Source organism: Hippocampus bargibanti, linkage group LG04 (genome assembly GCF_051943395.1).
Source record: "Hippocampus bargibanti isolate YZ-2025 linkage group LG04, ASM5194339v1, whole genome shotgun sequence".
Classification (NCBI taxonomy): Eukaryota; Metazoa; Chordata; class Actinopteri; order Syngnathiformes; family Syngnathidae; genus Hippocampus; species Hippocampus bargibanti.
In genome coordinates this window covers 32897190-32917857 of record NC_142737.1, presented here as the reverse complement: position 1 = coordinate 32917857, position 20668 = coordinate 32897190, and the positions used below count along the sequence as shown (strand labels likewise).

General features: G+C 46.2%; 2 protein-coding genes across 2 annotated transcripts in view; one reads left to right on the top strand and one right to left on the bottom strand.

Moving 5' to 3' along the window:
- LOC148899792 (uncharacterized) overlaps positions 1 to 20668 on the top strand; it is a 130591-nt gene that overhangs the window by 45631 nt on the left and 64292 nt on the right. The window lies entirely within an intron of this gene.
- Positions 1622 to 16280, bottom strand: LOC148899798 (uncharacterized). The gene is given in 7 exon segments (XM_088993737.1): positions 1622 to 2583; positions 2712 to 2993; positions 7616 to 7814; positions 8683 to 9611; positions 9751 to 10032; positions 15513 to 15783; positions 16045 to 16280. Coding segments are annotated over 6 exon segments (2922 nt in total). The 5' UTR covers positions 15781 to 15783; positions 16045 to 16280.

Genomic DNA, 20668 nt, shown 5'->3' with positions numbered 1-20668 from the left:
CCCCGTTCATGTCCGCCTGTGGTTATCAGCCGCCTCTGTTCCCCACCCAGGAAGGCCAGGTGGAGGTCCCGTCCAATGAACACCACCTGAGATGGGCCCATCGAGTATGGAAGGAGACCAGGGCCGCCCTGTCGCGCACGGTGTCCCGGAACCAACTAGTCGCGGACCGTCGTCGCCGACAGGCACCCAACTACCAGGTCGGGCAGGAGGTATGGCTGTCCATGAGGGACCTCCGGCTGGCCGGGACGTCGGCCAAACTGGGCCCACGCTTTACAGGTCCCTTCCCCATCGAGGCCATCCCCAGCCCGGTCTCGGTGAGGCTCCGGCTGCCACCCACGATGCGGATCCATCCGGTCTTCCATGTTTTCCTCCTCAAGCCAGTGGCGACCAGCACCCTAGCCCCCACGCACGCCCCCCCACCTCCACCCCGGATGTTGGACGACGGCCCGGTCTACACCGTGCAGGAGATACTGGACTCCAGGCGCATGCGCAGGGGAGTGCAGTACCTGGTCGACTGAGAGGGCTATGGGCCAGAGGAACGGCAGTGGGTCCCCCGTTCCTGGATCCTCGACCCATCGCTCACCCGGGCATTCCATGCGGCTCACCCCTCCAAATCATGTGGGCCGCCAAGAGGCGTCCGTTGAGGGGGGGGCACTGTCACATCGTCGTCGCCGTCAGTAGCGCGCCCCTCCCCTCCTGTCTCCTCCTCCGCTGCTCCTGGGAGCGGGCCCCTCCCTTCCTGGCTTACCCGGGTCACGCACCTGTTCCGCATTCCCTTAATTGTGCCTTCTGGCTATAAAAGCCACACCTAACGTTCGGTCGTTGTCGGAGTATTTCTGGAAGCCCCCCCGTCACTCTTCCGCACGCAGGTCTGTTTATGGTCAACTACCTTCCTTGTTCACGACGTTCTGTTGTTCGATGTTGCCCAGTAAAGACTCTATTTGAATCACTGTCTTCACCGTGTATTTCGGATCCGATCCCCGCTACCTTCCGGCATCCCTCGAGTTCTGTCACCACTCCTCGAGCGGACGTCACAAAAGTGTTTATCGTTTTGAAATAAGTAGGAATTTTGTGTTGCCAAAGGACGCTTTGTAGTTTTTCAGAAACTCCTGCAATGTAAGGTACTGCTTCCTCTCCAAGCCATATAAAATATTTGATATTGTGTATTTTTTTACACGAGTAATTCATTTTTCACATAATTTAGATAATTTTTGGTAGTTAATTTAAGCAAAAAACAAACTGAGGAGCCATTTGGGAGCCAAAAGAGCCAGATCTTTTTAGTGAGGCGAGCCAAAAGAACCGGCTTTCTGAAAGGAGCCGGAATTCCCATCACTACTGTCGACGTTGCTTTGCAACTCGCGACAATCCCGGAAAAAAACCTTGGAGTCTACATTCTGCTTTTGAAGTATCAAAGTTGAAACAATTCCAAATTTCAGTTTTCCAAATCATTTTATTTGGCCCATGAACGCAAATCAAGAATGCCAAGTTCCATGATGCTTACTAAAGTCCCAACCAACCAAAATGTCAAAATTTACAAAAATTCTAATCAAAATTTTACACTGTCTCATGTAAACCACAATCACAGTCTTTATTTTGGACTTCAAATACGAAAAGTAGTTTTTCATTCATTTGCTGTGCAAGTATCGACAAAGCTTTCGCCGCACACTCAGCAACCGTTGGGCTTTTCTCCCGTGTGCTTTCGCATGTGCAAGACCAGTGCCGTCCTATGGACGAAGGTCCGGCCGCAAGAGGAGCAAGTGAAGGGTTTTTCACCGGTGTGTGTCATCATGTGCGTGACCAGCGTTTGCTTTTGGGCGAATGTCCGGCCGCAAGTGGAGCATCGGAAGGGTTTTTCGCCGGTGTGCGTCCTCATGTGCGTGACCATTATTCCCTTTCGGGCGAAGGTCTGTCCGCAAGTGGAGCAAGTGAAGGGTTTTTCTCCCGTGTGCATTCGCATGTGCGAGACCAGTGACGACCTTTGGACGAAGGTCCGGCCACAAGTGGAGCATCGGAAGGGTTTTTCGCCGGTGTGCGTCCTCATGTGCGAGACCATTGTTCCCTTTTGGGAGAAGGGCCGGCCACAAATGGAGCATCGGAAGGGTTTTTCGCCGGTGTGCGTCATCATGTGCGTGACCAGCGTTTCCTTTCGGGTGAAGGACCGGCCACAAATGGAGCAAGTGAAGGGTTTTTCTCCCGTGTGCCTTCGTATGTGGAGCTCCACGTGTCCCTTCTGAGAAAAGGCCTTGCCGCAAACCGAGCAGCAAAAGGGTTTTTCTCCCGTGTGGCTTTTCATGTGTCTCATCAAGTGGGAATTGCAAGTGAATTTTTTACCACAACGGGAGCAGCGGAAAAGTTCCTTGGGGGAGGGCCTCTTTTGGTGTTTGTGGGACCTTTTCTCGCCGGGAACCTTTTTTGGAGAGCCCGGGCACCTTTCGTCGTCTGTGTCGTCGTCTGATATTGGCGCCAGGTGGTCATCTGGCGGCGACCAATCAGACCACTCGGGCGCTTCATCTTCACCCGCTTTGCTTTTCGGGCAGCCGCCAGTCGGGACCAACGCGCTCACGTCGGCCTTTTCCCCCTTCTCTAAAGATTTGAATACACAACAAAACTGTTTTTTTGTTTGATCCTAAAACATGCCAGGAATTGAGCGGCGGGAAATGTTTTTTTGCGCCTGCGACGTCACAGCCGCCATTTTTTTACTACATCATTACCTTCACAATCGGCGGCGGTCCCCAAAGCTTCTTCTGTGTGATTCCCCGATGGGGGCGTCCCGTGACGATCTTCGCTCGGACCGCCGGAATGAAGCTTTAACCACTTGGGTGGTGGAAGTCGGTCGTCGTCACTCTCCTCGGAGACGCCATCTTGCGGCAAACTGCTGATATCGGCCTCCTCCTCTTCCTTTTTAATCTGGGGGAATTGTGGATACTCCAAAGCGAAGCTTCCCGATTTTATGTCAGGACCTTCTTCCCGACGACCGATCAGCTTATTCACATCTGCGAGGACACAAGCAGGACGTAACTTACACATTTAGAAAATGATGGAGGAGCAAAGGAGGCAGTGTTGAGTGTGTTTGATGGTGTGTGTGTGTGGCAAAGTCATGATGGGGAATTTTACAAAGTGATGTCACCTGCGAACGAGTTAATCATGTGAGACCCGGATGTTGTAATGCCTTTTATGAGCATGTTAAGAATAAATGTTTGTTGCGTTCCCAGACCAATGACTGACACGGCTGTGCGTCATTATTCTCCCGTGAATATTAGCCATCGTTAAGGTAAACTACTATCTTGGTGATTGTTTAAGCGCTAGGACTGCTGCAGGAATGTCCAGCGCTACATGTTATGGTTATTTTATTAAACGGCAATGAGAAAAATTACGAACGCTAGGAGACGAGGTTCCTCGTGCACATGGAGTTGCGCGGCCTCAGAGACGTTATTTTGGGCGTCCCGGACATTGAAGAGGACAATGAAAAAACTGACGCCGAAGATATGGCTAAGAATGGAGAGTCATATGCTGTCTAGAGTCTAGAACTAAGCTACGAAGTTTTGAGAGGACTGAAAAATATGGAAAAGGTGACCAGAGTGCCGACGGCGACAACGTGATGAAAACCAGCGGGACTACAAGACCACATGAGAGATGAAAGAAAATGGACCTGGCGTATGTCAAGTGTTACACCTGCGGTAAAAGAGGGCATATGGCCAGGACATGTCCTCATGCTTCCCAGGCGAGACGAGAGGAAAGAAAGTGGAACACGCCACATTGAGGCCGACACGGTCGAGGACGAGGCCGTGACGACACGAAGAGGGCTGCTGACGAGATTGACTCAGAGCACATGTCTTTCACACACCATCCGACGCAAAGTGGAAACAAGAAAGGCTTCATGGTCGACAGTGGCGCCACAGCACATATGGTCAACGACGCCACAAAGTTCAAAACAGTCGACAAGAACTTCAAACCCGAGGACCACATCATTGAGCTCGCAGACGGAACCAAGGTGAGCGGGATGGCAAAGATGGGAGGAGAGGCCGAGGTCTACTTGCTGGACTCAAGCAAGCACTCTACATCCCATCATTTCCGCAGAACATCTTTTCCATCAAGGCAGCAACAGCAAATGGAGCAGAGGTCCGCTTCAAAGACGATGATGACTGGCTGGTCCACAAGGATGGGACCAAATTCAAAATGGATGTGTATGGTAGGATGTATTATCTAAACACAATGGAAAATGAAAATGTTGAAGCGTATGGTTGTCATGATATCCAAACCTGGCACAAAATACCTGGTCATTGTAATTTTGAAGATGTTGCTAAACTAGAAAAGTTGCTTAAAGGGATGTCTCTAAGAGGCAAACGTGAGCCTAATCAAAACTGTGAAATATGCACACAGGGTGAGCTGACACAGACAAGCAGATGCTGAAGGTGCAGTTGTGCTACAACTAGTGCACACAGACCTGTTGGGTCCTATCGAATCGACAGATAGAAACGGCTACAGATATTCAATAGTATTTATTGATGACCACAGTGGGATGAATTTTGATGTTTTATTAGGGCAAAGGCCGACACGACAAAGGCTACAGAAAAATTCATAGCCGATGTAGCCCCATATGGAAAAATAAAATGCATATGATGCGACAACAGCACAGAGTTTACCTAGAAAGACAGTAGAGATGATCGTGGACTTCAGGAAACATCCATCACCACAGCTACCCTCTCGTTTTTTTTTCTGCAAGCCCTCACTTCAACCCTTTCTTGTTGCTTGTTTTTGCATTACTACATTACGTCACTTCCTCACTTTACATGTCACTACCTCACTTTACATACGTCACTACTTCACTATCCAGACGACACTACCTCATTTTACATTCAGAAATGACATGTATTGTCTGTCTTTTAGCCAAGTTATAAGTGCCTTGCATGCTGGGTCAGAGAGGACATTAATTTCATCTGTGCTGTATGTCATGCATATTAGCATATTTGACAATAAAGCTGACTTTGACTTGACTATCCAACTGCCCCGTGTCAACCGTTGAGACCTTCAAGTTCCTGGGAATCACAGTCTCCCAGGACATGAAGTAGGAGGTAAACACCAACTCTATCCTGAGAAAGGCCCAACAGAGAACGTACAGTGGTACCTCGGTTCTCGAACGCCTCACTGTTCGAACAAATCGGTGTTCGAACAAAATATTTGAGATATTCTTGCTTCGGTGTTCGAACATCAATCGGTGTTCGAACCAATACCACGCGTGAGTGCGCACGCGAGGGTGGGGAGCTGAGCGGCGCACGGGTGTATCGCTCTCTCCGACCCACTGTTGTCGCGTGCGCGCGTGCAACGTTTGCGTTGTGTTGCCTGCTTAACACTACGAGGACTCCACTTTCTCAGCGGGTTTCTGAAGTACACTTTTGAGTCAGGGTATAGTCCAAAGCAGGCGTCTGATTGGCCGCCGGTGCGAGTATGCAAATTGCCAAACGAACGTTCGAAGACTCGAAAAATTTTGCCAAACGAACGTTCGTTTGGCAATTTGCATTCTCGGCACCGGCAGCCAATCAGAAGCATGCGTCGGATTACACCCTGACTCATAAGTGTACTTCAGAGAAAGTGGAGTCAACGTGGCTCGTAGCGATTTGTTACCCGCTTACTACGCCAAAAAGCAAATGGTACACGAGGGTGCAAAATGACGCAATCCTGGAAGATGACATACATTTACGGGACGCAAGGAAAATACCTCGGGCCGGATACACTCGCGCATCGAAGGAAGAGTCCAGGTACGGTGGCGTGTTGAGTCAATCATTCGGCATTGGCAAGGTGATCGCGAACCATATAAATGCCCCGTGTCCGTGATTAGAGAATTGACAATTGAAAAACGGCCGGGAGAAGCAACCCCCCCCTCCCCAGCTGTCAACTCGCAAGTGACAGGAGTAAAGAGGTGGTTTCGGTGTTCGAAAAAAAAAAAAGAAAAAAAAAACGCTTTTCGAACAGGGTCCTGGAACCGAGGTATCACTGTATTTCCTGAGGCTGCTAAAGAAGTGTGCCTGCGACAGAAGGTCCTACAACATTTCTACACGACTGTCATCGAATCCATCCTGTGTTCTCCCATCACCGTTTGGTTCGGGGCCGCCACAAAAATGGACAAAATCCGACTTCAACGGACAGGACGGCAGAAAAAAAATCATTGGCACCGCCCTACGTGGGTATTTTTTTCTCCAGGACTTGCATACTGCAAGAATCCTAACTAAAAAAAAAACTACTGGACCCTCCGCACCCTGCCCACAACCTTTTCCAGCTACTCCCCTCAGGCAGGCGCTACCGATCTATGTGCACCAGATCCCACTGACATTTAAACAGCTTCTTCCCCCAAGACATTAACTCTAACAGTAGCGCAAATGGAAATGTACAGTGCCTCTTTGAATTTTTTTTTAGGATAATAGTGCAGCGTGATCTACCGGAAACAAATTCCTTGTGTGTTCTACATACTTGGCAATAAAGATGATTCTGATTCTGAAAGAATGGGATAAGAGACGAGACAAGTGGACCCTACTTGCCTCACCAAAACGGAACTGGCGAGAGAGGTTGGAAAACGTTATTTAAAATGTCTAGTTGCATGCTGTTGGAGAGTAACCTCCCCAAGGAACTATGGACATATGCTGTACAAACGGCCGCTCAAATATGCAACAGATGCTACAGTAAGCGGCTACATCAGACACCTTACCGTGTTTTTACAGGAAAAACACCTAACCTTTCTAATATGCAGATATTTGGCTGTGAATGTTACGTACATAAACAGGACAAAAAGAAGTTCGATTCCAGATGCGAGAAGGGAAATTTCCTAAAATATATGAAAAATATGAGGACAATCAGGGCGGCAATAGCTTTGTCCAAGAACCCAGTGTGTAGACAGAAAAGCAAACACGTAGATACTAAATATCATTTTGAACGGTCTGCAAACACAGAAGTGAAAATATCGATAAAATATTGGCAGACAGAAAACATGGTTGCGGATGTTTTTACTAAGGCGGTGACAAAAGTGAAACTTAAAAGATTCAAGAGAAATTTGTTTGGAGAAGTGGGAATATTTTGAAGCTGGCAGAGTGCTGCAAATATGTAGGATATTTTTATTTTTACAACTATGTATTTCTTGTTTCGATGTTTTTCGTCTTTTTCTTAAGAGCATGCGCAGAATAAAATGTTGAGTTCCCTGACTAATGATTGACACAGCTGCGCATTATTTTTCTCTCGTATTTGCAATCGCTACGAAAAGTTACCATTTTGGTTACTGTTAAAACGCTAGGACTGCTGCCAGAATGTCTATCGCAACAAATTGGCTGAAAGCTAAATCTAAAATGGCAGCCACCCAAAACTGTTGTTTGTCCATTCAAAAGTAAGTGCATCGAATCGACAACTTCCGATTCATATTCAAAATGGCGGCCGTCCAAATGTCTTGATAGCGCACCCGTTCAAATGAAAGCACAGCGAATCGACGTCTTCCGATTCAAATTCGGACGTTCGGCGTCTCGTGCGGCCCGGCCCAATCTAACCAGAAGACTGTGGACTACCGTTTCAACAAAATAAAGCGTTGGTTTGTTTGTAACGCCGCGAATGCCGAATCCAAATATGGCGGACAAACCTTCAAGGCGTATCACAATCCGGGTCTTGCAAACCGCCTCTAGTTGTCGTCGGTGTCGCTCGCTCTCCTCCTTCGCTCGACAAAGTTGCTCCTCGTATGAAGCCACGGTCGTTTGGAACAGTCCGAAGATTTCGTCGGCGGCCGAAAGCAGCCTTTCCCTCACCAACTCTTTCAACATGTCGACGACTCCAGGTTCTTTCTGGTTTTAGGCTGGAAGCGGCGTCTTTCTCGCCGAACTCCGGTCACGTATTGTTGACGTCATATTGAAACGCGCGAGAATCGTGAGGGCCTTGATCCGTCTCACCGCTCCGGTAACACGTGTGAGGCTCCGCCATATTGCGTATGGCGGAACTGCCCCGGGGTGGTGCTCAGCTTAAGCGAGGCCGTTTTTCTCAAAGGCAAACATGGATCAGCCACACGTGGAAGAGGCAAGCAACATTTTATTTTGGGCGCATGAGGGAATAGAATGAACAAAAGGATTCAGGCAGGGACATATTTTTAAGTTTGAAAAACTGAATAAACGAAATGAAAACAGGCAACAAAACGTTTTGAAACTGCTCTGCTCCGCTCCACGTTGATTATTTTCCCACCAGGTGGGCTCGCTCCTACTTTGACAAGATTACTTCCGAAATTTCAACTCATGTTTTTTTATGACAAAAGAACGAACAATAACACACTCCAGTCGAGGGACCTTGTCATACACAAACATGACAGAGATCAGCCACCAAGCTGGCAGAGCACAGGCGTCAAAGTAAAGGCCCGGGGGCCAAATCTGGCCCGCTACATCATTTTCTTCGGCCCATGAAAGCAAGTCAAGAATGCCAAGTTGCATGATGCTTGCTAAAGTCCCAAACAAAATGTCAAAATTGGACTTCAAATTTGAGAACTAGTTTTTCATTCATTTGCTGTGCGCACTGGATGCACACCAGACGAGAACTTCATGAGCTTATTTTCTCCAGTTGATTTGGTTGTCGCGACACTTATGACTGGATTCGCCCGAAAGAGCATCAAACAGCCGCACTCGGTTCAGAAGTCCACAACCAACCCCAGCAAAGAGATCCATCTTACGAGTTTGAAAATTCTGCTGCCGTGGAGCATGCGAAGGGTTTTTCTCCCGTGTGCCTTCGCATGTGTGAGACCATTCTTCCCTTTCGGGCGAAGATCCGGCCGCAAGTGGAGCATCGGAAGGGTTTTTCGCCGGTGTGCCTTCGCATGTGCTTGACCAGCGTTCCCTTTCGGGCAAAGGTCCGTCCGCAAGTGGAGCATCGGAAGGGTTTTTCGCCGGTGTGCATCCTCATGTGCGTGACCATTGCTCCCTTTCGGGCGAAGGTCCGTCCGCAAGTGGAGCATCGGAAGGGTTTTTCGCCGGTGTGCGTCCTCATGTGCGAGACCATTGTTACCTTTTGGGAAAAGGTCCGGCCGCAAGTGGAGCATCGGAAGGGTTTTTCGCCGGTGTGCTTCCTCATGTGCCTGACCACTGCTCCCTTTCGGGCGAAGGTCCGTCCGCAGGTGGAGCATCGGAAGGGTTTTTCGCCGGTGTGCGTCCTCAAGTGCGAGACCATAGCTCCCTTATGAGAGAAGGACCGGCCACAAATGGAACAAGTGAAGGGTTTTTCTCCCGTGTGCTTCCTCACGTGGAGCTCCACGTTGTGCTTCTGAGAAAAGGCCTTGCCGCAAACAGAGCAGCAAAAAGGTTTTTCTCCCGTGTGGCTTTTTATGTGTCTCATCAATTGGGAATGGTAAGTGAATTTTTTACCGCAAAGGGAGCAGCAGAAAAGTTCCTTGGAGGAGGGACACTTTTGGTGTTTGCGGGACCTTTTCTCGCCGGGGACCTTTTTCGGAGAGCGCGGACACGTTTCGTCGTCGGTGTCGTCGTCGCCTGAGATTGGCGCCAGGTGGTCGTCTGGCGGCGACCAATCAGAGCATTCGGGTGCTTCGTCTTCACCCGCTTTGCTTTTCGGGACAAACACGCTCACATCGGCCTTTTTCTCCTTCTCTAAAGATTTGAATACACATCGAAATCCGATGTTTTTTTTTGGTTTGATCCTAAAACATGCCAGGAATTGAGCGGCGGGAAATGTTTTTTTTTGCGCCTTGACGTCACAGCCGCCATTTTTTTGACTACATGTCATTACCTTCACAATCGGCGGCGCTCCCCAAAGCTTCTTCTATGTGAAGCGCCGAGGTGGGCGTCCAGCGGTGATCTTCACTCGGACCGCCGGGATGAAGCTTTGACCACTTGGGTGGTGGAAGTCGGTCTTCGTCACTCTCCTCGGAGACACCATCTCGCGGCAAACTGCTGACATCGGCCTCCTCCTCTTCCTTTTTGATCTGGGGCACTTGTGGATACTCCAAAGCGGAGAATCCCGATTTCACGCCAGGACCTTCTTCCCGGCGACCAATCGGCTGATTCACATCTGCGAGGACACAAGCAGGACGTAATTTACACATTAAGAAAATGGAGGAGCAAAGGGGGCAGTGTTGAGTGTGTTTGATGGTGTGTGTGGCAAAGTCATGTTTGGGTAATTTCCCAAAGTGATGTCACCTGTGAACGAGTTCATCATGTGAGTAATGCCTTTTATGAGCATGTGCAGAATAAATGTTTGTTGAGTTCCCAGACCAATGACTGACACGGCTGTGCGTCATTACTCTCCAGTGAATATTAGCCATCGTTAAGGTAAACTACTATCTTGGTGATTGTTTAAGCGCTAGGACTGCTGCAGGAATGTCCAGCGCTTCAGGTTATGGGCCCAGCACGACAGGCCAAAGGTGGTTCAGGCTTTTAATTCAACGGCGATGAGAAAAAACACAAACTCTGGGAGACGAGGTTCCTCACGCACATTGAGTTGTGCGGCCTCAGAGACGTTATTTTGGGGGTCCCGGACATAGGAGGACGGTGAAGAAGCTCTCGCCGCAGATATGGCTAGAAATGGAGAGGCGTATACAGAGTTGGTGCAATGTCTGGACAATAAGAGCTTATCGGTGGTAATGAGGTACGCAAAACGTGACGGAAGAAGAGCACTGGAAATTCTCTGTGGGCATTATGCCGGAAAGGACAAACCACGGGTGGTGAGTTTATATTGTAAACTTTCCTCACTCCGAAAAGGCAGCTATGAAACAGTCACGGACTATGTTATTCGAGCAGAGACTGTATTTACATCATTAAGGAGAGGAGACCAGCACATTAGCGATGGACTTCAGATAGCCATGGTGCTAAAAGGGCTTCCTGACTCTGACAAACCGTTCGTTGTACATGTCACCCAGACTAACAAAAGTATGACTTCTGGCGAGTTCAAAACTAAGCGATGAAGTTTTGAGAGTACTGAAAAATATCGAAAAGGTAACCGGAGTGCCGACGGAGACAACGTGATGAAAACCAGCGGGACTACAAGACCGCATGGGAGAGGGAGAGGACGGAAAATGGACCTGGCTGATGTCGACTGTTACACCTGTGATATAAGAGGGCATATGGCCAGGACATGTCCTCATGCTTCTCAGGCGAGAAGAGAGGAAAGAAAGTGGGACACGCCACATCGAGGCCGTGATGACATGAAGAGAGCTGCTGATGAGATTGAGTCAGAGCACATATCTTTATTCTTCAAAAGAAGTCGTACTGGCCAGTCTGAGGATTAAAAACCCGATCCCAACCAGGAACGCGGAAAGGATCATCAAAAAGGTGCGGATGACTGATAAAAGAACGAATACGATGCACAGCAAACAAACTCAACAACATTAGCAGTGATCTACAGCGGCAAACGGAGCAATTCGAACTCCGGTTCCCCCTGGACAATTACACAAAAACAACGCTACACGGACATCTTCACAACATACACGAACAGGAATTCACCGCGACCAAAAACCGACACATACGGAAATTAGACAAACTCATCACGCAAAAGAAAAAGTCTGAATCGAACACATTTCAGACAAAAGATAAATGGATACATAACATGTCACGCCACAACCTCACACAAGCAGAACGCAGCATATATTATCAAAAGGTCTCAATTACGCAGTCACCCCCCAAAAAATACCATACGACGAATTCATTCCCGCAACGGAATTAGGGTGTGAAAAAACCCAGGACAAAAACCAGTTAAAAGCACTTAAAGCACTACTCAAACCCCTATTAAACGAAAATAAAATAAACAAAGAGTCGTACAACCACCTGGTACCCACAGCAAACATCACCCCCAGGATTTACGGCGCGCCAAAAATACACAAACCAGATACACCCCTCCGCCCCATAGTAGACAGCATCGGATCAGTCACGTACAACCTCTCAAAAGCACTATCAGAAATAATAAAACCATTACTAGGACACACGGACCAACACTGCGAGAACTCAAAGCAACTCGCTACAGAACTCGCCATCATAAAATTACAGAAAGACGAAATGTTCATATCACATGACGTCATCTCACTTTTCACCACCAAAGCCACCATTCAGATAGTACAGGACAGACTAAAAGCAGACAGGACACTCAAAAAACGCACAAATCTAACAGCACATGACATAACCCAGCTACTTCAGTTCATTGCCACATCCACATATTTCCAATTCAGAAACACCATATACAGACAAAAAGAAGGGTTCGCCATGGGGGACCCACTCTCTGCCATCATGTGTGGGTTCTTCATGGAGGACCTGGAACAGAAAGCGCTTTCAACAGCCCCGGAAATATACAAACCAACACTATGGAAACGGTATGTGGACGACATTCTGGAAAAAAAATCAAAACAGGACATACACAACAGCTTACGGAACACCTCAACTCCATAGACACCACAGGCAGTATCAAGTTCACCTATGAAGAGGAAATAAACCAATTCATCGCCTTCTTGGACTTGAACATACACCACACGGACAACGGGGACATCAAAATAAAAGTACACAGGAAACCTACACATACTGACCAATATCTCCTTTGGACATCTGAACACCCCAGTATTCATAAGTTGTCAGTCGTCACAACATTACATGAACGCACCACAATGATCACGGACCCGGAGGACAGAACACAGGAGGAAAAACATATACAACACGCACTCCAAAAATGCCAATATCCTCAGTGGGCAATAACTAAAGAGGCAGAGCAGATCAAAAACAAAAACAACACAAGACAGGGGAGAAAGAAAAAGCAAACAAACAAACAAGAACACAGAGCAATGGTAACATTGCCATACATGAGAGGGATCGCAGAACGCATACAAAGAGCACTGAGGAAACACAACATAAACACACCGGTCAAACCACACACAACTCTCCGACAGATCTTGGTACACCCAAAGGACAAAATACACCCGGAAAATAAATGCAACTCAATATATGAAATGTATTATTATATATGATATATGATATTATGCAATAAATCATACATCGGGGAGACATGAAGGAGTTTCAATACAAGGAAAAAAAGAGCAGAAGAAGGAGTGCAAGAAGGAGACAGCAACAATCCAAACAAGAGCAATAAAAGAACAAGCACAACAGGAGCACCATAAATCAGCCATCACGGACCACTGCAAAAGAGAAAATCACATCATGGACTGGAAGAAGGCCAGAGTCATCCGCACCGAAGACAACAAACATCAGCGCTGGATCAGGGAGGCCATTGAAATCCAGAAGCGAGGACCAAGGACCATCAACAGGGTTGAGGGAGCTTACATGCTCTCTACTTCCTGGAGCAGTATCCTGGAGGGACGAGCGGGGGGCGTGGCTTGCCTGTCAGATCTGACAGGTAGGTCACGCCCTCATAGCAACACCAGCTGAAAATGGCGCGTCACAACAACATCTGTGACACTCTGACGAAGGCGGAAGTAGTCGCCGAAACATGTCAGGTATTTGAACACCTACACTGTCTGTAAGTAAAGAATCTGCTTTAAATTAAGTGATGTAAACGTTGCAGTTTTGGTTTTTCATGCATGTATTTAATTGTGTAGCATTCAGATATCTTTATCGCTTGCAACAATCACTGTTTTTTTCGTGGTTTCGTGTGAATAGAACGTGAGGATTTTGCATTGGTTGCATTTTTGAAAGGAAATTAAAAAAAGTGTAAAGACGTTTTTATTTTATGCACACATTTATTTTTCACTTCACTACTGTACAAAAAGCATGTTAGATACGCAATCCATGAACCCAATGATAAAATGACATGCCATATCAAAGATCCCCCGTTTACGTGCAGGCTATTGTATGAACGATCCAAATTGAACCTCACCCCACCAGACCGGTTTAATGAAGGATTTTGTTGTTTTATAAGAATCGCTTCTTTTTCCCCCCTTTCAAACCATCTACGTTCTTTCGCTAAGATTTTAAAATCTTTTAAAATCCGATATCACAATTCTTACATTTCCCCATGGTTGAAATTGGTGTTGAACAACTGTATATAAGAAGACTACAGTTTGTTTAAGATGCTATTGCAGCAGTCATGAAAGATGTGAGCTCTGCCACACGTAAGTTGGTCACGTGACCAACGGGGTTACAGATACAGATTTCGCTAATGCTGGTACTGTATTGAAATCCTGAAGCAAATTCGGCTTTAAAGGACAACCGACGTCACTTTTTTGTTTCTTCACTGACATCAGAAAAACATTTTATAGCATCTAAAATACCCAAATCACACAGTATATTTTTATTTAAATGCAAAACACCAATAAAAATGACTTCAAGTGTCCAAAATCTGCAAAAAATTGAGCTGCTAATTGGGCATTTTCAGAAAGTCCCGCCCCCAGTTCGCGACGTCACACCAAGACGTCTTGCATTGCTGGAGAATCAAAACAATGGCTTCAGAGTCTGAGAATATGCTTGCTTGTTACACATCCAGTTATGAATATGATTCAAATAGTTCTGAAGAGGAAAGCATACATGTTTGCAATCAATTAAAGAATTTATTCCGTGCCATTTTGAGGTATCTGGGGGCGGGAAATGTAGCACAAAAAGAGGTGGAAAATGGCAACCTCTTGTAGACATGACAGTGTATTGCGTTTCCACAGGCTGATAAATTCCTTATATGGAGCTTGGCCGCCCTCTTCTGTCAGTTTTTGGGTGCAACACAAGTTTTCAGACCAAACAAGTACAGCAAAATACATTGATGTGATGGAAGGACTGCTACAATGTGTCTTTTTTCGGTCAGGGGCGTTCCTTTAGTTACATCATGTACGGACGGACTCGTCGCCAACTAAAAAACAGGACTTCCTGAATATTCAGCGCGACTCTTAAAACGTAAAATATAGCTATATGCTGTGGAATCTCATTAAAATACGCTCAGTAGAAGTCATTTGAAGCCATTTTACAAATTATGAACACAACTTGTCCGGAGACGTCGGTTGTCCTTTAAGTGGCTTTTGTCTCGAAATAAGCAGACCAAATTGGCTGGCGGGGAATGAAAAGGACGTCGTAGTAACCGGATGATCGTAATAAACCAGGTATCGTAGTAACCGGAACTAATTATATCATAAAAGACTGGAAATTTGCCGGGAAATGAAACTAGTATTGTAACAAGCAGTACTATCGACTTTACTGTATGTAGGATGTTTTTATTTTTACAAAAATGTATTTCTTGTTTCAATGTTTTTTTGCGGCATGAAATTGTGAACATGTCTTTGAGTGGGAGTGTTGAGTATGTGCGTGTGAGGCAAAGACATGACTGAGGTAATTTCACCGATTGATGTCACCTGCGAAACGAGCTAATCATGTGATACCCGCAAAATGTAAAGTATTTTTAAGAGCATGCGCAGAATCAAATGTTTGTCGAGTTCCCAGACCAATGATTGACTCGGCTGTGCATCAATATTGTCTCATGAGTATTTGCAATGGCTACGAAAAGCTACCATTTTGGTTACTGTTGCAAACACGAGGACTGCTGCCAGAATGTCGAGCGCAACATGTCATCATTACCTTCACAATCGGCGGCGCTCCCCAAAGCTTCTTCTGTGTGATGCCCCGAGGGGGGCGTCCCGTGACGATCTCGGCTCGGACCGCAGGGATTAAGCTGTGACCACTTGGGTGGTGGAAGTCGGTCGTTGTCACTCTCCTCGGAGACGCCATCTTGCGGCAAACTGCTAACATCGACCACCCCCTCTTCCTTTTTGATCTGGGGGACTTGTGGATACTCCAAAGCGGAGCTTCCCGATTTCATGTCAGGACCTTCTTCCTGACGACTCATTCGCTGGGACACAAACAGGAAATAATTCACACATTTAGAAAATGGTGGAGGGGCAAGATGGGGCAGAGTTTGACATCATTCTTCTCTCAACTGCAAAAGAAACAAAATCGTCGATATGTTCAGTGTTGTTTGTCCGTTCAAATGAAAGCACAGCGAATCGACGTCTTCCGATTCAAATTCAGACGTCCGGCGTCTGACCACTGCTATAACCAGAAGATTGTTGGCTGCCGTTTCAACAAAATAAAGCGTTGGGTTGTGTGTTACCCCGCGAATGCTGGATCCAAATATGGCGGACAAACCTTCGACGGGTATCACAATGCGGGTCTTGCAAACCGCCCCCAATGCGGTTTGTCGCTCCCTCGACAAAGTTGCTCCTCGTACGAAGCCACGGTCGCTTGGAAAAGTCTGAAGATTTCGTCGGCAGCCGTTCCCTCACTAAGTCTTTCAAAATGTCGACGACTCGAGGTTCGGTCTGGTTTTAAGCTGGAAGCGCCGTCTGCTCGCCGAACTTTGACCTCGCTCTGTCGACGTCACCTTGAAACGCGCAAATCGACGACAGCAACTAGATCCGCCTCACCGCATTAAGACGTGTGAGGCTGCGCCATATTGCGTGTGATGAAACTGCCCCAGGGTGATGCTCAGCTTGAGGGAGACCGTTTTCTCAAAGGCAAACGTGGATCAGCCACACGTGGAAGGGTGTAGTAAAAAAAGTAGTCTTTTATTACTGACGCTATTATTGACGCACGAGGTAATAGAATGAACAAAATGATTCAAGCAGGGACATATTTTTAAGTTTGAAAAACGAAATAAATGAAATGAAAACAGGCAACAAAACGTTATGAAACTGCTTTGCTCCGCTCCACGTTGGTTATTTTCCCACCAGGTGGGCTCACTCCGACTTTGACGAGATTACTTCCAAAATTTCCACTCGTGTTTTTTAATGATAAAAGAAATAACAATAAGACACTCCAGTCGAGGGACCTCGTCATACACAAACATGACAGCGATCAGCCACCAAGTCTTTTTTACCTTGCCGACCCCTATTGAGTGATGATTACAAAATGTTATTACTTTGTAATTAATAAATAAAGCACTACCAAACTCAGTTTTGCTGCCGATCTGTTTTTTTTTTAAATGCGCACACTTGTATGCCTGTGTGTTGTTGTGAGGCTGTCGTACGTATGGCAGTAGAGGATGTGTACCGGTATATAAAACAGCCGGTGCGCTCAATGTGTATGTTAAATACAGAAATGGCACACATAAATGAGACTGCGCCTTTTCACACCGTGCGCCCTTTGGTCGTGAAAATACGGTAAGTAAATTACACTGATTGATGGACATCCATATCAAACTGGAATAAATTGACAAGGTAAATGTTGCTAGATTCGCTGGTGATTAATTACTTAATAGAGATTCACCAGTTGAAATCGTGGGACTTTTGGTAAAAGAACAGTTTATAGATTTATTAAAATAATGATCGTGAAATGATCATTACGCTTGTTTTGACCTGACAATTGTCATTCCCCTGAAGTCAAAGGACAGATGATTCATGCATGCAATATACATATTAAATTTGATAGCGATAACAAATTTGGTTTGATTGGATTTACCTTTATTAGTTTCCCAGTGGGGAAATTGATTTGCAAAATATGATGACTAACTTTTTTCATTATGGTTTTTATGCAGATTATGTGAGCCGCAACAATTCGCAAACAAAGCCAGGATGGTGGTTGAGAAATTGTTGAGAAAGTTAGATTGTATCCTCATTTTATGTAATGCTGTAATACTGAACTGATCTGGCAACCTAGCCACGACGGGACATCACGTGACTTGACAGCGATAAAAGCCAGTTTGTGGGTCTATTTTTTTTTTGACTTCTCGTACGACGATGAACGCAGTGGTTGCTGTCTGTGCTTCGGCAAATAAATATCCTACTTGTATGATCTAAACAAGAGGACCTTCTCGACTCTTTATTCTCCCAAATGCATCGCGAAAGCGCTGAAGATCTCAACAGGTTATGGGCCCAGGAGACGTTTGGGAGATAAAGTGAAGCCAGAAGTGTATCCAGACTTGAAAGAGCGGTGAGCAAACGAGGCTATCGCTAACCGGCTAAACAGCGGTCAAGATGGATCAAGGAAGGGCAAGCAGGCACCTTCGACTGGCATTCGACGGAGATGAAGATAAGTACGAGATATGGGAAACAAAAATGCTCGGACATTTTCATTTATTGGGACTAAAGAAGACCGTGCTAAGCGAGCCGGCGACGAGTTCCGATATGGCTACGGATGCAGAGAAAAATGCCGATGCGTATGCCGAATTGATAAATATGCTTGATGACAAGAGCCTCTCACTAATAATGAGAGATGCACCTGATGATGGAAGAAAATCTTTGAAGATATTGAGAGAATATTATGCCGGGAAAGGAAAACCGCGGATAATAAATCTGTACACCACGCTCACGTCGCTTCAAAAGAGGAACGATGAAAGTGTTACAGACTATATCATCAAAGCCGAAACCGCCATCACAGCACTCCGAAATGCAGGTGAAACTTTGGGAGATGGACTACTTGTTGCCATGGTGTTAAAAGGACTACCAGCAAGTTTCAAGCCATTTGCAATCCATGTAGCGCATTCAAATGATGAAATCAAGTTTGCAGATTTCAAGACGAAGCTACGGAGTTTTGAAGCCACTGAGAAATTGAACACTGAGTCAGGGGACAATGTGATGAAGACACAGAGTCTGAGTGGACGACAAACCACCAAAACCAACACCCGTGACCAGCACAGTGATGACACAAGCATAGTGTGTTTCAAGTGTGGTATCAAAGGCCACATAGCAAGAGAATGTCGACAGAAGACATGGTGCAGTCATTGCAAAAGCAAGACACATAAAGACGCAACGTGCAGGCGTAAGGACAAGGACAGACGAGATGACGCCAGTAAAGCGTCAGAAGACGGCGACACCGACATCGTGCTCAAGATGAAGGACGGCGAGGCCAGATCCAGGGAGCAGTTGGGTCGCGACATCAGAGAGAGAGGATTGATGGTGGACACAGGAGCCACTTCGCATATCATCACTGATGTGAACATGTTCAAGAATTTCGACAGCACGTTCAAACCGGAAAGACACCGCGTGGAGCTGGCGGACGGCACACAATGCAGCGGAGTCGCACATAAAAGGGGAGATGCTGAGGTCTCTTTGATTCACATCAAAGGACAAAGACATAAAGCAACGCTGAGAGACGCTTTATACATTCCTTCATACCCCCAAGACATTTTCTCTGTAAAGAAGGCAACCACCAACGGGGCAACAGTGATATTTAAAGAAGGTAAAGATTCACTGATTACGAAAGGTGGGACAAAATATGGTATACATGTGTATGGAAAGTTGTACTACTTACATACTGAAAATAAGCCCAATGACAAATGTAACACGTGTCGTGATATACGAGAATGGCACGAGGTATTAGGCCACTGCAATTACGATGATATTCTTAAATTGCAGAATGTGGTTAATGGCATGCAGATTAAGGGTAAAGCATGTAAACCTGAGCAAGAGTGTGAGGTGTGTATTCAGGGGAAATTCACTCAGAATAGAAGCAGGAATCCTGATAGAAGAGTCGAGAATCCTCTCGAGCTGATACACACTGACCTTACAGGCCCTATGCGCACCGAATCTATTGATGGGCATAAATATGCAATATCATTTACTGATGATTACTCCGGTGCAATGTTTGTCTATTTTCTAAAGAAGAAAAACGACACGGTAATAGCGACAGAAAAGTTCCTCGCAGATGTATCCCCATATGGGACAGTCAAGCGTTTGAGGTCAGATGGAGGAACAGAGTACACAAGCAGTGATTTCCAAACACTGATGAGGCAAAACAAAATAAGACATGAGATGTCAGCGCCCTATTCGCCGCACCAGAACGGGACAGCAGAGAGGGGCTGGCGTACTCTTCTTGAAATGGCAAATTGTATGCTAGTTGAAAGCAAGCTTCCAAGAGAGCTTTGGCACTATGCACTACAAATGGCCGCACATGTACGCAACAGATGCTTTAGCAGGCGTACAGGGCAAACTCCTTATCAGATGATAACGGGTAAGAAACCTAATGTATCCAAACTGCAAAAATTTGGATCTTCATGTTATACATACAGACAGGAAAGGGGAAAGCTTGATCCCAAATGTGATCCAGGACTTTTTGTGGGGTTTGATAAATATAGCCCTGCACACCTGGTTTACAATTCAAACACAAATAGAGTGCTAAAACATAGGCTCGTGAAGTTTGTGAACAAGGTAGCTGTGGAGAAAGAGACGCAGACAAATGAAACAGATGAAAACACATATTACGGCATGAGACAGCCTAAGACTAGTGAGGTCTTTCAGGAGCCTAATAAAAGAGCCCAAGAGTCATGTGTACAAGACAGGGATGCACGCAAAAGTGCAGTCACAGAGCCAAATGAACATAACCTCACACGACAAAGTGACACAAATGATGAACCTGAAAATAGAAGGTATCCTACTAGGGAAAGAAAGAAACCTAGTCACTTTGATGATTTTGTGATTGAGTACAGCGATAACGATGGGGCACACACCACAGTAGACTACTGTTACAGAGCTGTGTGTGGTGTTCCGCAAACATATGCAGAGGCAATGAGATCAAATAATTCTCAAGAATGGGCAAAAGCCATGGATGAGGAAATTCAGTCATTAAATGACAACACATTTACTGCAACAACCCTACCAGCGGGCAAGAAAACAGTGGGGGGTAAATGGGTATATGCTATCAAACGTGATGTGGTTGTCAGAGACAAATATAAAGCACGATTTGTAGCAAAGGGCAAGAGCCAGGTGAAAAACATAGACTATGGAGAGACATTTTCACCA